The 20658-nt window shown below is 43.5% G+C and overlaps 1 protein-coding gene across 1 annotated transcript in view; it reads left to right on the top strand.

Moving 5' to 3' along the window:
* ABCA13 (ATP binding cassette subfamily A member 13) overlaps nt 1-20658 on the top strand; it is a 252433-nt gene that overhangs the window by 39156 nt on the left and 192619 nt on the right. Inside the window, 6 exon segments of the mRNA XM_060108829.1 lie at nt 4763-4876; nt 10188-10217; nt 10219-10279; nt 18404-18580; nt 20035-20312; nt 20315-20343. Of these exon segments, the coding sequence (XP_059964812.1) occupies nt 4763-4876; nt 10188-10217; nt 10219-10279; nt 18404-18580; nt 20035-20312; nt 20315-20343 (689 nt within the window).

Below are 20658 nucleotides of genomic sequence, written 5' to 3'. Positions count from 1 at the left end.
TTCTGAAGGTTTTGCTCAGGTTCTTGATTCTGTAAATTTTTGTATTTCACCAGTTTGGGGAAGTTTTCAGCTGTTACTTATTCTAATAGCCTTTCAGCCCTACTCTGTTTCTCCTGTCTTTCTGGGACGCAAAAGATATGAACGTGGACTCCTAGTATTGTCCTGCAGGTCCCTGAAGCTCTGGTTACTTTGTCGTCTGTTTTTCCTCTTGCTCAGATTGGGTGAAGTGTACTGACCTGTCCTCAAGTTCACTGGTTCTGTCCTCTGTCATTTCTACTTGAAACCATCCAGCAAGTTTAAAACACTTTCTGTTACGGCATTTTTCAGTTCTGTACTACCCCGTGCTTCGCTGTCTTCTTAATAACTTGTATTTCTTTGTTGAACTTTTCTGCTACTTAATTTGTTTCAAGACCGTTTTTAATTGCTTGTTGAAGTATTTCTATGATGACAGCTTTAAAATACTTGCCAGATCATCCCAACATCAGATTTATCTCAATATTGACATGGGTTGATTCTTAAGAGTTCTCTGGTTCTTTGTATAGTGGGTGATGTTCAGTTGTATTGTGGGCATTTTGGCTGTTATGTTCAGACACTGTAAGAAAACCTTTCATTTTTGCAGACAGTCTCCTGTTCAGGTTTAACACACAGGCCTCAGCGTCCTTTGTGGGCTGTGGTTCCAAGGACAGTTTAATCATCACAGGCTTTGTGCTGTTATTTTGATCTGCTTGGTTCTTCTGGTGCCGCTGAAGCTTCCACAGGTTCCTGGTGCTGCTGCCTGAGGGGTGGAGGGGTTTCTCCAGGAAGTTTGTGCCTCTTAATCCCCTTCACCTGTTTCACTGGAGACCACCAGTTTGTTCTCTGAATCTATGAGTCTGTTTCAGTTCTGTTATGGTGGTTAATTTGTTTAATTTTTTAGATTCCACATATAAGTGATGTCATATGGTATTTGTCTTTCTCTGTCTGACTTATTTCACTTAGTATGACAATCTCTAGGTCCATCCATGTTGCTGCAAATGGCAAGATTTCATTCTTTTTTTATGGCTGAGTAATATTCTAGTGTATATGTGTGCCACATCTTCTTTATCCATTCATCTGTCGATGGACACTTAGGTTGCTTCCATGTCCTGGCTGTTGTAAATAGTGCTGCAGTGAACATTGGGGTGCATGTGTCTTTTCAAAGCAGTGTTTAAGTAACTTGGCTAAGACCACCAAGTGAATAACCCAGAATGGGGGGGCCTTGTTCACCACTTCATTTTTTTTTTTTTTTTTTTTTTTTTTTGCGGTACGCGGGCCTCTCATTGTTGTGGCCTCTCCCGTTGCGGAGTACAGGCTCCGGACGCACAGGCTCAGCAGCCATGGCTCACGGGCCTAGCCGCTCTGCGGCATGTGGGATCTTCCCAGACTGGGGCACGAACCCGTATCCCCTGCATCGGCAGGCGGATTCTCAACCACTGCGCCACCAGGGAAGCCCCCCACCACTTCATTTTTAAGAGCTCTCGGTGTGATCTTTCAGAGGCTCAGTGCAGTGCATATATTCATGTTGCCTACTGTTCAGTTCTTACAAAATTCTGCCTAGTCATGTTTACTTTGTATCTTTTAATGATGTGTTACTGTGTGTAGAAATATTAGTCGCTGTAAATTCTGAATTTATTTCAGAATAAAATGATCGTTATTCCATTTATCCTTTTTGCAATGAATTTGATTTTTTTACTGTTAACATTTCTAGCTTTTATGTTTTTGCTTGATTTTTGAGATCTTTTGTTTTTGATTCAGTATAGAAATACAGTTGGCTTTGATAGTTTTGTCTCTGCCATATAACATAATCTTAATTAAGAAAAGGGTTTTATTTTGTTTATAGCTATAATTTTAGCGCCTACACCTATGCCTGGCTGAAAGACCTTTGGTAAATATTTATTGAGTAACTTGACGAGATGGGTCTGAAAATCTTAGCCTTTGAATTACGATATTTTAACCTACTTGAAGTTCTTTTCCTAACTCTGACAAGTTTAGAGCTATTTTGTCATCCTCCTCTATAGTTTTGAAATTTATACCTGTCCTGGTGGTGATCGTTTTTCCTCTCTTTTGCCAGAAGAATTTGCTCTGTAGGGTCTCTTTTCCTTCTTTGTTTTCTGTCTTCTGTTTTTTCACGTCATGTCTGTCCTCTTCCCAGTTATCAATGCCCAGACTCACTTCTTTCCGATGTGAGAACCTCTGCTGTCACTCCATCCTCTCCTCCCGCACCATGGCTATCTTGTATTGATAGAGTCTGAAACCAGTCAGACACGTGAACAATCATCAGCATCAGAGTGAGCAGCTGGTGTTTATAATTTTACTGTAACTTTTCTATTATAATTTTTTTCTTTCAAGAATTATTATTGGCATTTGGATTAAATTCAGAACCTTGCTCACCATTATTTAAAATTAATTATTTGAGTGGTTTCATGGTTCATCATCATTTCAGTGTTCTCATACTGATTTAACTGTTTACTCAGGTGTCTTCAGGTAACTTTTTCAGGAGCATTCGTAGGTAGCATCATTTTTTTGTCCTTGGATATCTGAGGTCCTCACCTTTACACCATAGCTCAGCTGGACCTAAGAATTCCTGGCTTATGTTATTTCTCCCTGAAAACTCAGTAGATTCTGCTGCATTGTCTACTGACCTTTAATTTTGCAGAGAAACTCTATGAAATGACATTATTGTTTTTCCTTCTTTACAGGCTTCTTGTGTTCTCCCTGAGGCTGATATATTTATTCTTTTAGTTGGAATTCCAGTTGTTACAAGGTATGCTAGCACTAGTCTCTTGTTCATATTTTTTGCTGTGTAAGAAATGTTTATAGCACCGTTATTCACAATAGCCAAGATATGGAAGCAACCTAAGTGTCCATCAACAGATGAATAGATAAGGAAGAGGTGTGTATACATACATATATATATAGAGAGAGATATAGATATATAGAGAGATATAGTACAATGGAATATTACTCAGCCATAAAAAGGAACAAAATTTTGCCATTTGCAACAAGGTGGATAGACTTGGAGGGCGTTATGCTAAGTGAAATAATTCAGACAGAGAAAGACATACTATATGATATCACTTAAATGTGGAATCTAAAAAAATGAAACTAGTGAATATAACAAAAAAGCAGACTCACAGATATAGAGAGCAAACTAGTGGTTACCAGTGGGGAGGGCAAGTGGGCAGGATGGGGTAGGGGATTAAGAGGTACAAACTCTTACGTATAAAATAAGCTACAAAGATATATTGTACAACACGGGGAATACAGCCAATATTTTACAGTATCTATAAATGGAGTATAAACTTTAAAAACTCTGAATCACTATATTGTATACCTGTAACTTATATATATATATATATATATATATATATATATTGTGCAGCAACTATACTTCAACTAAAAAAAAAAAAAAAAAGGGGAAATGGTCTTCAGATTTGCACACTCAGCAGCGGTGGGTTTTCTCCCTCCTGTGATAACTGACCCTGTTCTTGGTCCCTTCTGTGCTCTGGGTTCTGAACCTTGGCTTAGATCTCTTGCATCTGTCCTGGACTTTCTCTGATTTGTCCTTCTTTTTCTTTGTCTCACGGCCCACCTCTGAGGGCTGGGGCGGGGGACTCCCAGCCTGTGTTCAGTCTCTGGGTCTCACCGTCTCATGTGGGCTGTTTCCTCCTCGTCGCCACCTCCTCTGTGCTCCTGGATGTTTCTTGAAAATACAAAGTAGATACTTTCTGCATTTTCCCCTTTCATTAGGTTTATTTCGACCAGAAGGGTCTTTTCATGCGCCTCTGGGGTTTCCCTGCTCGCTCATCCTTAACAACAGAGGATCTCACTTTCGTGAGTGGGCGAGTAACACAGACGTCGAGTGAGTCCACAGCTCAGGCTCATGTGAAGGCGGAAGGGTGGCGTTTGGACAGGCTGCGGCTTTCCTTTGCCGGTCAGACCCCTGGCAGCTGAGTGGGGGAGGGGCAGCCGTGCCCGCGAGGGGTTCCGTCCTGTCCTGGGCTCGCCTTGGGAAGTATAGCAGCAGGAGCCTCTCTTCTCTTTCCAGCCCCTGAGCTGGTGTGACCTGTGCCATTTTGACCCCGGGGGTGTGTGGCTGGACTCCAGACCCTCCTTAATCTTATCTCTTTGCATATAGACTGTTTTCAGTATAAAAACATAGTAACGTTGCCATAGACATCTTCATGGGTATAGCTTTGTATTTCACTTAAATTATTTCCTCAGGATGGCGTCCTTTTATTTTGAGAGAAAAAGGCAGGGGTGTTTTATTTTGTAGGTCAGTGACCATAAATATTTTCTATGATACCAAATTATTTTACAAAAATCTCACGCTAATTTGCTTTGCCAGCAGCCATAAATAAATACAGTTTCGTTTTATCCTAAATAGACTTGGGTATCATAAAACAAATCGTAGATGCTAGTTGAGAATGTATTGTTGAGACGGAAGTGTGAGCAGACGTCTTGTTTAGTCAGTGTATACTGGGGACATCTGTTGCCCCTGAGAGTGACCTGTACACTGGGGACACCATGGTGACCACGTGGACAACACCTGATGGAAAGCGTCTGGGGGGAGGGCCTTGGGATGGTCACCGTATCCGGGTACGTGGCCTTGGAAGATCTCCGCTCTGATGGCTGAGCCGTACACAATGCTGGTCTCCTTGTTGTAGCAGCCACAGCGCTGAAGAACCTTCCTAATGCAACAGGGCTGAGCTAGAGACGTACCCAAATCTTCTTTATCTTGCAGGCAAATCATACTTTTGATTTTGTGGACAAGCTGAAGACTTTATCTGAAACACTGCTGAACTTGTCCAGTGTTCTTCAGAGCAGCAGAAATGGTCAGATGCTCCACCAACTGCAGGTGAGGGAGGGGTGACCCCTTTGCCACTGAGGGCTGGGGGACCCCACGCTCAGGTGCGTCTGCAAAACCAGAGTGGTCCTTTAGAGGACAATGCAGAGCCACCTGGGGTGTGGCTTGCCCCGTTGACTGGTAATGTTGACGTAAAATTGGATGTGTGTGAAAACTTTTTGTAAGTGATCAGTCGTTTTGCCCATGCAAGATGTTACTGTTGTGGGAATGATCAATAATTCATTAGTATTTATTTGTGCTTTAAATTACATGTTAAATTAAAGCTTTTTGGGGTGGTTTTTTTTGGGTGCTTTTCAACTGTGGGTCTATTAAAACAATTATCATTCCCCAATATTCTGTACTGACAATGTAATATATTCCAAAATATGTGGGCTGTAGTTTCAAATGGCCTGCCTTCTTCTGAGCAGGACAGTCATTAGTTACAAAACTTTCATCAAGGTAGATCACATGAGAACCTTTCGGGGCATCTGTGTACCTCTGACTTAACCTGCGTCTGATAGCATGAGAAAATACAACTACATTTTTATTCTTCTTTGGCTTATTTTTTATCCACTGACCAAGTAGTTCAAGGTGGTTCCGAGCAGGGACTCAGAGCCAGATGGTCTGGGTTTGGTTCCCAGCCCTGCCCTCACTGCTGTGTGATCTTGAGCTGGTCACTGAACTTCTCTGTGCCTTGGGCTTCTTACCTTTGAAGTGAGGAAATAACCATAGTTATGAGCTGTAAAGTGACTTAAATTATGTAAAGCACTTGGAATAGTGTTTGGTACCTAGGAGATCCTTCTGTGTCTGGGTCCTCCCAAAAGCAGACATCGAGATGAGGTTACATGTATGAGAGTTTTATCAGGGAAAGAGCTGTTGAAGCCAAGGCTGAGGAAGCTGGGGAGGCCCGGGAGGTCTGGTCCTGAAGGGACGGGGGATTGGGTGGGGGCTGGGTGGAAACATCCCACAGGGCCCTGCATTTAGAGGACACCTCATCCAGCTGAAGTCAGGTATCATGGGGGATCCCGTGTCAGGGGAGCTGTGGCGCCTAGGAGTGGCCCCGGTGTGGTCATGGCTAAGAGCAGCCTGGGAGGTGTGGCCTCCAGGCAAACTGAGATGGATTTCAGAGCACAGCAGAGGGCCTTGGATGCTGCCGTTCCTGGAGTTGGGAGTCTGGGATGCTCATTCTCATGGTGGCCATGGCTATTATTGTTATTCTTCTTCTTTAATTTGCTCACCCGTTAATTTGCTGATACAGGGATCAGTAGGCGTTTTCTGTAATGAATCAGATGGTAAATAGTTCAGGCTTTGAAAAGGGGTCTGCTGTAACTACAGATAATTATATGCAGTATAATAAGCAGCAGGTTGAGTCTCTACAAAGTAGTGTGAGAACGTAACAGTGCCTAACTCTGTCTCAAGAATCAGGTGGTTTGTGGGAAGAAGGATAAATTAGGAGTTTGGGATTGACAGATGCACACTGATATATATCTAATGGATAACCAACAAGGATCTACTGTATAGAACGAGGAACTATACTCCATATCTTGTAATAACCTATAATGGAAAAGAGTCTGAAAACGAATATATATATATATATATATATATATATATATATATATATATATATATATATATATATATATATCACTTTGCTGTACACCTGAAACTAACACAACATTGTGAAGCAAACATATTGATACTTCGATAAAAAAAAAAAGAAGCAGGTGATTTCTTGGAGAAGTCTTCAGTTTAGCTGAGTGCTGTTTACCAAGTAGTCAAGTTAGAAATTAAAGCCACTTATTCAATCACTTGAAGAACTTTTTACTTAGAGAATGAATTGTGGTGAGTGGCTTTATTTCTTAGCATCGAGATCACATTCAAGAGTATCTGTAGTGCCCTTGGATTTGCAGTAACTGATGCCTGGGTTCTAGGTCTGTCTCTGCCCCCAGGGGGCTAGATTAGTATTTTGCTGATGCCGGCGACCCTGACTTACTTTTTCCTTCAGTTAAAAGCATCTTTCCATGGAGATGTTGCCGAGATTAAATGACTAATGAGTATGAAGTGCATCACATAATGTTGGGCAAGTAGCTAGTGCCCAGTGAAAGAAGATAAATAAGATTTAAAAAAAGAAGACACTGAGGTTTCACTGTGAAATCTTGTCATCTATAGACAAGAGCCAATAAAATCATCAGGTATCAGGTAGATGTGAGAAATAAAAGAGCTAAATGTAGAAGGTGGGTATTATTGAAAATTCCTCATCAGAAGTCCCCAAGTTATACAGTTGTTTGGTAAAACTAAGTCAGGGTAACATAAATATTCTCCAGGGAACTGACAAATCCCCAAATTAGTCCCCAGTCAGAAATCCCTGCTTTGTGCCCACTCTCACCACTATTATTCAGCATAGTTTTGGGAGTCCTAGCCACTGCAATCAGAGAAGAAAAAAATAAAGGGAATCCAAATTGGAAAAGAAGTAAAACTGTCACTGTTTGCAGATGACATGATACTATACATAGAAAATCCTAAAGATGCCACCAGAAAACTACTAGAGCTGATCAATGAATTTAGTAAAGTAGCAGGATACAAAATTAATGCACAGAAATCTCTTGCATTCCTATGCACAAACAATGAAAAATCAGAAAGAGAAATCAAGGAAAAAATCCCATTTACCATTGTAACAAAAAGAATAAAATACCTAGGAATAAACCTACATAAGGAGGCAAACTACCTATATGCAGAAAACTATAAGATACTGATGAAAGAAATCAAAGACAACACAAACAGATGGAGAGACATACGATGTTCCTGGATTGGAAGAATCAATATTGTGAAAAAAAGACTATACTACCCAAACAGATCTACAGATTCAGTGCAATCCCTATCAAATTACCAATGACATTTTTTGCAGAACCAGAACAAAAAATTTCACAATTTGTATGGAAACATGAAAGATCCCTAATAGCAAAAGCAATCGTGAGAAAAAAAAAAATGGAGCTGGAGGAATCAGGCTCCCTGACTTCAGACTACACTATGAAGCTACAGTAATCAAGACAGTATGGTACTGGCACAAAAACAGAAATATAGATCAATGGAACACGATAGAAAGCCCAGAGATAAATCCATGCACATACAGTCACCTAATCTATGACAAAGGAGGCCAGAATATACAATGGAGAAAAGACAGCCTCTTCAATAAGTGGTGCTGGGAAAACTGGACAGCTACATGTAAAAGAATGAAATTAGAACAATTCCTAACACAATACACAAAAATAAGCTCAAAATGGATTAAAGACCTAACTGTAAGGCCAGACACTATAAAACGCACAGAGGAAAACATAGGAAGAACACATTTTGACATAAGTCACAGCAAGATCTTTTTTGACCCACCTCCTAGAGTAATGAGAATAAAAACAAAAATAAACAAATGGGACCTAGTGAAACTTAAAAGCTTTTGCACAGCAAAGGAAACCATAAACAAGATGAAAAGACGACCCTCAGAATGGAAGAAAATATTTGCAAATGAAGCAACTGACAAAGGATTAATCTCCAAAATATACAAACAGCTCATGCAGCTCAATATCAAAAAAACAAACAACCCAATCAAAAAGTGGATGGAAGACCTAAATAGGCATTTTCCAAAGAAGACATACAGATGGCCAACAAACACATGAAAAGATGCTCAACATCACTAATTATTAGAGAAATGCAAATCAAAACTACAATGAGGTATCACCTCTCACGAGTCAGAATGGCCATTGTCAGAAAATCTACAAACAACAAATGTTGGAGAGGGTGTGGAGGAAAGGGAACCGTCTTGCACTGTTGGTGGGAATGTAAATTGATACAGCCACTATGGAGAATACTATGGAGGTTCCTTAAAAAGCTAAAAATAGAACTACTGTATGACCCAGCAATCCCACTCCTGGGCATATACCCTGAGAAGATAATTCAAAAGGACACATGTACCCCAGTGTTCATTGCGACACTATTTACAACAGCCAGGACATAGAAGCAACCTAAATGTCCATCAGCAGGTGAATGGATAAAGAAAATATGGTACATATATACGATGGAATATTACTCAGCCATAAAAAGGAACGAAGTTGTGTCATTTGCAGAGATGTGGATGGACCTAGAGTCTGTCATATGGAGTGAAGTAGGTCAGAAGGAGAAAAACAAATGCCGTATATTAACACATATATGTGGAATCTGAAAAAAATTGGTATAGACGATCTTTTTTACAAAGCAGAAATAGAGACACAGACATAGAGAACAAACGTATGGATACCAAGGGGGAAGGGGGAGGTTGGGATGAGTTGGGAGATTGGGATTGAGTTATATACACTACTGATACTATGTATAATATAGATAACTAGTGAGAACCTACTGTACAGCACAGATAACTCTACTCAATGCTCTGTGGTGACCTAAAGGGAAGGAAATCCAAAAAATGGATATATATATATAGATAATAGTAGATATGTATATATATATATATATATATATATAGAGAGAGAGAGAGAGAGAGAGAGAGAGAGAGAGAGAGAGAGAGAGCGCTGATTCACTTTGCTGACCAGCAGAAACTAACACAACATTGTAAAGCTACTATACTCCAATAAAACTTAAAAGAAAAAGAGATCCCCCCTTTGCTTAATCCTGGCATTGGCCCCACTGCATCTGTGTTTCCACTCTCAGTAGACTGTTGCTTGTTGTAGGTACGTGGCAGCACAGTGAGGGTGTATGCGTGCCAGCTGCAGAATTAGTATGCAAGGTGCCCTCAAGCTGATGGAAGAAATCGTGGAGAACCTTCCACAGTGCAGCCTTTGACAAATGAGGCGGAGTTACACCATCAGTAGTGAAAGAAGGACGCAGATGATGATATGAAACATGCTTCCAAAGATAAGGCTTTGAATACTGCACGTTTAAGAGAGGGTGTGGGAAAAAGCTGAACCTTTCATCAGTGTTCTTGTAATAGTGACCCCCTCTTTATAACCGGCCCACAGAAAAGGCAATATAAAGGATTTATGTAAAGGGTCACCATATAGTTCTATTAGAAAGTTATACCAAAAAATCAACACTTAATTCATTCTTTGTTTTCAATATTAGTGCATATTTATTCATACAATTATATCCCCAATTGTTTACTTTTGTTTTTCAAGATAAAGTCCTAAGCAAATGTAATCCTATTTATTGGGATGTTTTAGAACCTCTTTGTCCTTTTTGTGCCTTTTCCCTGTATCATGAAACTTGGAATAAACCTAACAAGTATTATTCAACAAGAGGAATGGTGAGATTAGTCTTGTTAAACTATATTATTTTCCTTTAGGAAGCCCTGAAAAACAAATTTATAAGAAGCCTTTGTAGCAAGCCAGCTGCACATTGATGTAGACAAAAGGACGGAAAAGCTCCACACACTCGGTGAGTGCGGCGGGCGTTGTGGTGGATCCATCCTCAGGCCATGAAGTCTCTGGGTGACACTGCCGAGTCATTGCTTCCTCCCCCAGTTTCTGGTTTCTTGTCTTTGAGATGCAGAGCTTGAGTTAAATATACTCCCAAGTTTGTTCATAACTGAAGTTTTCTGATTTGCTGACTCAGGGCTTGAATAGTAAGGAACTTAGTTAAAAAGGCAGGCTTCTGATTTAAATACAGGAATTGTGAATTATAACAAGTTTATAAAATAAATTGCTATCACTGAGTTAATAGTCAATTGAAAGCGGTTAATTGATTTGAAGATCTGAAACTTAGATAAAAAAATTCATCAATCAGCCAACGTTTATCGCATGTCTGCAGTTTATTAATCGGTGACTTCATTTAGATGTTCAACAACCATTTTCTGAACACGCGGGAGAGTCAGGCTCTGAGCGAGAATCTGGAGACCCCCAGCCCCCGTGCGGTGGTTTGGCAGGCGCGTCCCAGGGATGCTTCCAGGGGGCTAGGCCAGCGGGATGGCAGAATGGAAGAAAGAAAGCTCCCGGAGGGAAGGAAGGGTGTCAGGCCATCTGAGACCCCTGGCACCTGCCACTGTGCCCGCACCTAGGGTGGGGGCTGGCGTCTGCTTGGAGCACGAGGGTTAGTAGAGGGCAAGGTGATGTATTAGGCACAATACTTCCCTTTTATGAAAAAAAAATTTGTTTTGGGAATTTACTACTTTAGAAAGTTTAATAGTATTTTAAAATAAATGTTACTGGGCTTCCCTGGTGGCGCAGTGGTTGAGAGTCCGCCTGCCGATGCAGGGGGACACAGGTTCGTGCCGCGGTCCGGGAAGATCCCACATGCCGCGGAGCAGCTGGACCCGTGAGCCATGGCCGCTAAGCTTGCGCGTCCGGAGCCTGTGCTCCGCAATGGGAGAGGCCACAGCAGTGAGAAGCCCGCGTACCGCAAGAATAAATAAATAAATAAATAAATAAAGAGAAAAAAATAAATAAATGTTACTGCCTTGAATGGTGTTTTCACGTAGTTAAAGCACACTTACAAGCGCAGTAGTTCTGGAAAGTTCATTACAGCAGCGGCAGCATCCTGAGTTGTGGGGTGAGGACCAGAGGTTTCCTGTCCCGCCGCAGAGGCTCTTTTTTGTCTGCGCCTGCAGCCCCGCTGGCGTGTCACCTTGGGGCCAGAGGGCCCAGGGATCCTCCAGCTCCATGCTGAGAACGCACACCACCTGTGAACAGGTTTTCCATCATGTAAACTTCTATTATAAAGTTAGTGGGAAAAACAGTAACAGAAATTCAGACACTGAGCTTTTCCTATAAATGTGTCTGGACTCAGAATGTGGGATTCCGATGGCATTTTGAGACCTGTGAGGTGTGGTTCCTCCCTTCTCACTGCCTCACCCAAAGTGAAGCCCTTCTTGTTGAGGTGGAGAATGATGGTCATCTTCCACCTGACTCTGCACAGCCCTCTGGGAACAGGCCAGGTGTGAACACAGGCCTGTCCACGGTGCAGGTGTGCGGGGGGCTTGGGCACCCTCTAGATGCACATATCCTTTTGTAACTGCCTGGTTAAAGAGTTAACTCACCTTACTCTGGGCGTCCTTCTGAAATTGCCTGTTCCTAGTCACTGGAGACCGGGGCAGAATGACTATTTGAAGGAATATTAATGCAGTTCCTGGGAATGTTTACCCAATCATACTTTTGTCTTTCTTGATTATTTAACTTCTAAAAAATAACTTTTTGCTTATTACAGAAGTAATTGTCTGTTGTGGAAGCGATAGAAAATACAAATAAACCAGAAAAACAATCTACCCATAATCTCATCCTCAGAGATAGTCATTGTAGAAGCCTTGGAGTAATTTTTCAGAAGTAATTATATGGCTTATATGAACTTAGGTGCATGTATTTTTGTAAAAATGGTCATACTCTCCATATCACTTTGTAACCTGTTCATAGAAATTGGCTCTGTTACTGAGGGTCCCTAGTGTGAACTGCATTAAACTTGTGTAACTGTTTCTTCTGGATTGGTTGCTACATCTTTAAAGACTGTGCTTACACTAGTGTTTCTCGATCTATTCATTTTAGGAATAATCATTGATTTCCCCAGGTCATTTTCCCCGCCCCATGATGGTTACGTGTCCATTTTAGTTACGTCGTGAAGCGTTAGGACTGGATAAATGTCGCCCAATGCAGAGCCACGTGGTACATAGAATGAAATTTCCTTTTCCCAGGGTCCCCCTTCCCCAGAGGTTCGTATTACTTTGTTCTCATGTGTAACATTTGCTGTCCATTCACCTGCCCCTACCCACAGTTTGCCAACATGTCCCCTTGACTTGGGGTCCTTTTGTTCATGCAGACACCCAGCCAGGCCCCCCCCCACTGGGCCGGCCTACCTCTGTGTCCGTCTCTTCTCCCACACTGGAGGCTACGTTTCCTACCTTCTCCATCCTCCCATTTTTGCTTTATTACCATGTTTTCTTGCTTCATATTCAGAATTATCATGGAAAAGGGTGCGTGAGAGGAAATTTTCCTGAGTAATTTTACTCAGTAAATTCACTTTTTTTTTTTTTTTTTTGCGGTACGCGGGCCTCTCACTGCTGTGGCCTCTCCCATTGTGGAGCACAGGCTCTGGACATGCAGGCCCAGCGGCCATGGCTCATGGGCCCAGCCGCTCCACGGCACGTGGGATCGTCCCAGACCGGGGCACAAACCCGTGTCCCCTGCATCGGCAGGCAGACTCTCAACCACTGAGCCACCAGGGAAGCCCAGTAGATTCACTTTTATATCTGAAGGATATGTGAAAAACATTCCGTATTTCATTCTTGATAACTTTAATTTGTGTTTTCTGTCTCTTCCCTTTTTTGGTCAGAGAATTATCAATTTTATTAGTCTTTTCAAAAAAACGAATATTTGGCTTTGTTGTTTCTTTTTTATGTTTGCTGTCTATTTCATTGATTTCTGCTTTTTTCTTTATTGGTTCTTGCCTTTTAGTTTCTTTGGTTTGTCACCTCCCTCTGCTCTTTTTTTGGTAAGTTCTTGAGATAGATCCTTAGATGATTGATTTCTACCTTTTCTTCTTTTCTCACGTGTTTATATTTATACTTGTGTGTATTCACGACCCTTCTTTTCCCTCTGAGCATTGCCTTAACTGCATCTCACAGGTTTTCATATGTTCTGTTTTCATTATCATTCAGTGAAGTATAATTCTTTTGATTCTCTAATTATTTGAAAGTTTATAGCTTAATTTAGAAATATTTGGGATTTTCCGTTTATCTTTGTGTTACTGACTTCTATCTTTAGGTTGCAGTGGTCAGAGAATGTACAGTCAGTATGTTTTCATTTGTTTGAAATTTGTTAACGCTCCCACATGGTCAGCTTTGCATCCTGCGTGTAGTGGTTCTAGGTTGGAGGGTGCATCTCCTCTGTATCCTTGCTGATTTTTGTGTGCCTGTTCTATCAGTTATTAGAAGTGTGTGTTTTTATTTCCTATTTTGATTGTGGATTTGTCTATTTCTCTTTAATTCTGTCAGTTGAGGCTTTAGTTGTTTTGAGGCTGTATTTTATTTTCTACTAAGAACATGAGATATTTATATTTTCTTCTGTCTGTATTTAAAAATTTTCTTTTTTCTCCCCACAGCATCTCACTCTGACTTACTGAGGTGTGTTTTCCATCACGAGTTTCCTGCTTTGGTTTTCCAGCACTTCTTGAATCAGTGTCTTGATATCTTACATTTTGGGAAAGTCTTGGTCATTATCTCTTAAAATATTACTTCTGATCAGTTCTTTTTCTGTTCTCCCCTGAAACTCCAATTAAACACGAAAAAATTTCCATGTCCATATGCTCGTTATATCCTATTCTCTTGTTTTCCCATCTTTTCCTTTCTCTCTATGCTTCAGTTTGACATATTTTTTTCTTACCTTTTTAAAAATCCACTAATTCTCTCCTCAGCTGAGAGTTTTTCATTTCAGTTATCACATTTCCCAATCTAAGCTTATAATTCGATTCTTTTTAAAAATAGTTTTCAGTTCTCTGCTGAAATTCTCCCTATTTTCATCTAACTTTTGGTAATTGTGTTCAAAGATTTTTGATGTGCATATTTTTAACTACAATATTAATCATATTTAATAATCCAGAAATACTAATCATATTTTCATTGACTACCAGACGTTGTGTATGAAAATTGTAGAAATAAATTTTTCTTTCTTAGTGGTGCTGTTTTCCTCTTGATGCTGTTTTTCTGCTCCCTGAAGAGAGCTAGGCTGGGACCATGTCCTTGAATCTAATCAGAGGTGAGTTGATTGATGGAGGTTCAGTCTTACTGGGAGTTTTTCCTCTGCTGCTGTAGTCCTGTCAGGGTGAGGAAGGGTCTCAGCTAAAACTGGGGTGTTTCCTAGGCCCTCACCCCCGAATCCCTGAACTCAGGCCCCACAGGACCCTGGAGGCTCAGGTTCTCCATCCTTAGGAGCCCACGTACCAGACTCCTGTGCCCTCTCCTGAGGGCCTCAGACCGTCAAGTCCTTGCGGGCTTGGTAGCTGTTGGAAGCTTTCACACAGATTTAAAAAATTCATCCGTAATTTCTAGTTGTTTGTCTTCAGCAAGTTGTCCATCATTCTGACTTTAATAATTGATCTTTTAAGTCTGCAGATAGTCTTCCTTCACGTATCGGGTATTTTCCTGTCATTTCTTTGAATTTCTCACCTGTATTAAAAAAAACTCTCATTTCTACCTTTAGGTTCATTTTTTGATCGCTGTTTCTGTTTTTTGTTATTCGTTTTTTATTTTTATTTTTTAAAACATCTTTATTGGCGTATAATTGCTTTACAATGGAGTGTTAGTTTCTGCTTTATAACAAAGTGAATCAGTTATACATATACATATGTTCCCATATCTCTTCCCTCTTGCGTCTCCCTCCCACCCTCCCTATCCCACCCCTCTAGGTGGTCACAAAGCACGGAGCTGATCTCCCTGTGCTATGCGGCTGCTTCCCACTAGCTATCTGTTTTACATTTGGTAGTGTATATATGTCCATGCTACTCTTTCACCTCTCCCCAGCTTACCCTTCTCCCTCCCCATGTCCTCAAGTCCATTCTCTACGTCTGCATCTTTATTCCTGTCCTGTGCCTAGGTTCTTCAGAACCATATATTTTTTTAAAATTCCGTATATATGTGTTAGCATACAGTATTTGTTTTTCTCTTTCTGACTTACTTCACTCTGTAGGACAGACTCTAGGTCCATCCGCCTTTAAGCAGCGCTCTTAATCCCCTCTCCTCGCGCACCAGGAAACAAAGAGGCAAGAAAAAGTCTCTTGTTTTTTCGGCAGCTCCAGACTTTTCCTGGACTCCCTCCCGGCCAGCCGTGGCGCACTAACCCCCTGAAGGCTGTGTTCACGCCGCCAACCCCAGTCCTCTCCCTGCGCTCTGACCGAAGCCCGAGCCTCAGCTCCCTGCCCCTGCCCCCCCCAACCACCCCCGTTGGGTGAGCAGACAAGCCTCTCGGGCTGGTGAGTGGCGGTCGGCACCGATCCTCTGTGCGGGAATCTCTCTGCTTTGCCCTCCGCACCCCTGTGGCTGTGCTCTCCTCCGCGGCTCCGAAGCTTCCCCCCTCCACCACCCGCAGTCTCCGCACGCGAAGGGGCTTGTAGTGTGTGGAAACCTTTCCTCCTTCACGGCTCCCTCCCACTGGTGCAGGTCCCGTCCCTATCCTTTTGTCTCTGTTTATTCTGTTTTCTTTTGCCCTACCCAGGTACGTGGGGAGTTTCTTGCCTTTTGGGAGGTCTGAGGTCTTCTGCCAGCGTTCAGTAGGTGTTCTGTAGGGGTTGTTCCACGTGTGGATGTATTTCTGGTGTATCTGTGGGGAGGAAGGTGATCTCCACGTCTTATATTCTGTCATCTTGAAGGTCTAGCTCTATTCATTTATTTTGAGTTCTCTCTTCCATGTTGGAGAGTTTCCTTAGCTGTCTGTTGAGGTTAAGAATGAGGCTCTGGGCTTCCCTGGTGGCCCAGTGGTTGAGAGTCTGCCTGCCGATGCAGGGGACACGGGTTCGTGCCCCGGTCCGGGAAGATCCCACATGCCGCGGAGCGGCTGGGCCCGTGAGCCATGGCCGCTGAGCCTGCACGTCCGGAGCCTGTGCTCCGCAACGGGAGAGGCCACAACAGTGAGAGGCCCGTGTACCGCAAAAAAACAAAAAACAAACAAAAAAAAGAAAGAGGCTCTGAAGCCTGATAGGATGCTTTTCCTGTGTGGGGAGCTTGTGGGACTCTGTTTTCTCAGCTGAGGGGGGTTTGTCCCCTGGGGCATTAGGCAGGGTCTGCAGCCGTTTCTTGTTGTCACAGCTGGTGAGATGCTCCCAGCCAGGAATGTCCCTAAACATCCTGTGATGCACAGGACAGCCTCCCCTCACAGATAGCTCTGGCCCCAAATGTCGGGAAGCAGTCCCTCATTTAGAAGAGATGAAAGCAATAGGATGGAGGCAATTGTTGGACATCATCCTTAGGGCTAGAAACAGGGGATCTGAACCCCCCTAGTTGGCCAGCGTGTCTGAGGTCATCAGCTGTAGATGTCAAATGGGGACAATGCGCAGCTTCTCATGGCCAGAGCTCGGCTGAAATCCTTGCAGAGTCTTATACCCTGTGCATGTGTGAGCCTCCGATTCTTGCTGCCCTTGCCAGCTGGGGCCTTCCCACACCTTCTGCTCCACAGACCTGTGTGTTTCCTCTCGGCCCGTCTTTAACTACCTCTTATGTGTGATGGGGACATAGGAGAGAGAAGCGGCCTGGTCTAGTCCTCTCATGATGGGCCTTTACGTCCCTGTCCCATTTTCCATCCTTTCCTGTGGAGGTGCCCCCCCCACCCCAGCACCCCCGTCGGGTCGGGGAGGGGCACGGAGGAGGCCAGAGTCAGAGCACATGTGGTGGAGACTTGAGCAACTACTTGTGTTACAGTCACTCCACCGAGCGAGAGCTCTTACCCAACAGCTGCTGCTGCCTTCTTCTTGGGGAAGGACCTCTGCAAGGGCTGCTAAAGCCCATGGAGCTTTTGTGTGGAGCTGCTTTTCTAATTCCTGACATTACACATGTGCACGCACATGCACACGCACACACACATACACACGCACGGATATAGTCATTCAATTATATGAACGGTTCAGCTATGCAAAGCCTTATTTAAGCAGCTTTGGTTCTGTTCCTGGAACACAGTTAAAGCCACACTCTGCGGAGGCCAGGTCGCTCCTTATTCCATGAAGCCTCGGGAATTAACACAGTGAAGTCGTCAGCAAACTTACTGGGTGAGCCTGTAGAGCACACATTCAAACGACAAATGATCACAATATAGAAATGCTCCCGGTTTGCCCCATCCTGTAAAACTGAACACTTTCCAATTCTCTATCAAAAACAAGAAAACGAAAATCCCAAACAACTCAGAGCCCCTCAGAGCATGGAATGCACGTTTTGGTCTCCTATTTTCTAGTTGGTGAGCTTGGTTTCATCGGGAGGAATTAAATTAGGATAACTGGCTGGCGCCTAGCTTTCCTCTTCAGCAGCTGTAACCATGACAACAGGATGCCCTCAGTAAGCACTTACACACAAGAGGTACTTGGCTTAATCCTTAGGACAATCCCGTAGGGGATTCTGCTTTCTTCACACTGCAGATGAAGAAACAAATATTGACGGATAAGATAACTTTCCAGGGTAAACATGGGATCACAGGAGAGCTGCTATGGGGGCAAAGCTGGATCTTGTCCCCTTTGCTGCCGCTGCCGCCCAGTGGGCAGGTACTGAGGGGGACAGGGCCACCCTCTCTGCTTGGAGCTGGGTTACTGCGGCCGTGTCTCTCACACGTCCTTCCCTCTGTTCTTCACTCTTTCCGGCTCCCGCCGTTGACTGAGCTGTAGGCTGCAACCGCACCCTCTATGATGTAACCATTTTCTTTCCATTTACATGTAAGTATCAGCATCACAGGGACCATATAGAAAAGGTGGAGTTTGCACTCAGCAAATAAGTTGCGTGGAATGGAATTTGACTCTTCTGAATAAATTTTCTCATGAAGGAATTTCTTTGCACAGTCCCTGCCTTGGGAACGATACGTGCTGTGCTCGTTTCCATGTCCTCAGGAGGGAAGCTGGGCCAGATGCTGAACCGCATGGGCGCTGGACACCTCCACTCCCTGGGCCGCATCCTGGCCAACCTGACCTTCTGTGTCCTGCTGACCCTCTTCCAGGGCCTGACCTTCACCACCTCCCTGGAGGCGACCTCAAAGGCCCTCATGCAGAAGAACAGCTTCTTGGCCAGTAAGTATTCAGTGAACACACATGCTCATAAAGGCAATATTTGCATATTTCTCCCCAAACGTGTCTTACCATGGCTCCGACAGAAAACAGTGCTTTCTGGGTAAAATGAACAAAGCAGAACTGGTCCCCTTGAGTTGGTGAAAAGATGGGCCTCGTACGTCATCCGAGGCCCAGTGCTATTTCCTCCATCCATGTTTACCAGTTTACGGGACTAGTTTACCAGTTTATGGTTAAATCTCACGTGATAGGTTATATTTTTCTTGATTAAAGCTGTACTCTGATTTCTTCCATCCCTTTTATTTTTATCAGGTATATTTAGATGTCTTAGGGTCAGGGGAGAAGAGACAGTGGCCAGTTTAAGTCTGTTGATCAGTTGTCCACTTATTCAACGTAAATATGATGTATTCTCATATTCCTTTTGAATAAACAGTGAATCGTTTTTATTTGGCTTTGTATTAGTTTGCTAAGGCTGCTGTGACAAAGAATTGCAGACTAGGTGGCTTAAACAGCGTAAATTTCTTTTCTCATAATTCTGGAGTCCAGGCGTGGGCAGGCCTGGCTCCCCCCGAGGCCTCTGTCCTCAACATATGGACGGCTGTCTGCTCCCTCATCTTCCCTCTGTGCGTGTCTGTGTCTGCACTTCCCCGTCTTCTAAGTACACCAGTCATGCTGGATTAGAGCACATCCCGTGACCTCATTTTCAGTTGGTCACCTCTGTAAAGACTCAATCTCCCAATAAGGTCACATTGTGAAGTGCTAGGGGTGAGGACTTCAACTTATGAATTTTGGGAGGGCAGAATTCAGCCCACAAGCGGCTTTGTATGTGAAATGCAAAGAATTCCTGTGGCAGAACACAGAATCCAAAAACATCGGTTCCTAGGGACATCTGTAATCACAGACAAGGAAATCCTATTATTTGTGCAGCCTCATGTAATTTTTCAAGTCCTGCAAAAATGCAAAACAAGTAACTTCTTTGTATTAATGACACCACCGTGTGGTTTTGTTAAAATAAAAAGAGGATTTTTTTTTTTTTTTTTTTGTGGTACGCGGGCCTCTCACTGTTGTGGCCTCTCCCGTTGCGGAGCACAGGCTCCGGACGCGCAGGCTCAGCGGCCATGGCTCACGGGCCTAGCCGCTCTGCGGCATGTGGGATCTTCCCGGACCGGGGCACGAACCCGTGTCCCCTGCATCGGCAGGCGGACTCTCAACCACTGCGCCACCAGGGAAGCCCCAAAAGAGGACTTTTAACTTTAGGAGGGAGTTGGGAATTGGGAGGCCTTAGTGCTACCTCGCCGCCGAGGGCTTGTGTCACACAGAAAATCAGCCTCCCCTCCCTGGGGCGCGGCCCCTTCTCAATGGGGGCGCTGAGCTGTGTCCTGGGGCATCCACTCAGACCCATGCTGATGTGGTGTGAGCTGCTCCTAGGTTGTGCCGACTCCTTGTTTGTCCTTTAGGTATCATTTTTAACAGTTCCTTAGTGGGTAAGAACCTCAGATCAGAATCTCTCCAGCTGCCTCTCCAGGTTACGTACGGCATCTGGACCAGCATTTTGTACAGCATGAGGACAGATCTGGTGAAAAACCCTTTCTGGAAGTTCCACCCTCAGAGCCTCCCAGCCGATGGGTTCAAGTATAACTACATCTTTGTCCCATTGCAAGACATGATCGAAAGAGCTATCATCTCAGTGCAGATGGGGCAGGAGGCCCTGAACCCGGCCGTGCAGGTACAGGCCATCCTGTGTACCCGTGTCACACCAGCCAGCTGTGAGTACCTGGTGGGACCGAGCTCCTGAGGACCCCCAACAGTGGGAGAGGCCCTGTGTTTGGAAACCAGGTGGAGAAAAATCCTGGAGCTTTTGTATAGCCATTCCACCAAAGAGCATTTGGGGACGATCCATTCTCCTTTTTAATTTCCTAAGGCTGAGCCATCCAGATGATAGAAGAACAATTGTGGAAATAATGTGGTCAGTTAGATTTGACACCAGGCATCTGTAGCTTCAGACACCCTTCAGAATAAATTTGACGAATCATATTCACGGGGGATTCCTCCCACCTGAACTAGGGAATCAGAGGAAGCTT

Source organism: Mesoplodon densirostris, chromosome 9 (assembly GCF_025265405.1).
Source record: "Mesoplodon densirostris isolate mMesDen1 chromosome 9, mMesDen1 primary haplotype, whole genome shotgun sequence".
Lineage (NCBI taxonomy): Eukaryota > Metazoa > Chordata > Mammalia > Artiodactyla > Ziphiidae > Mesoplodon > Mesoplodon densirostris.
This window is presented reverse-complemented; position numbering and strand designations above follow the sequence as displayed.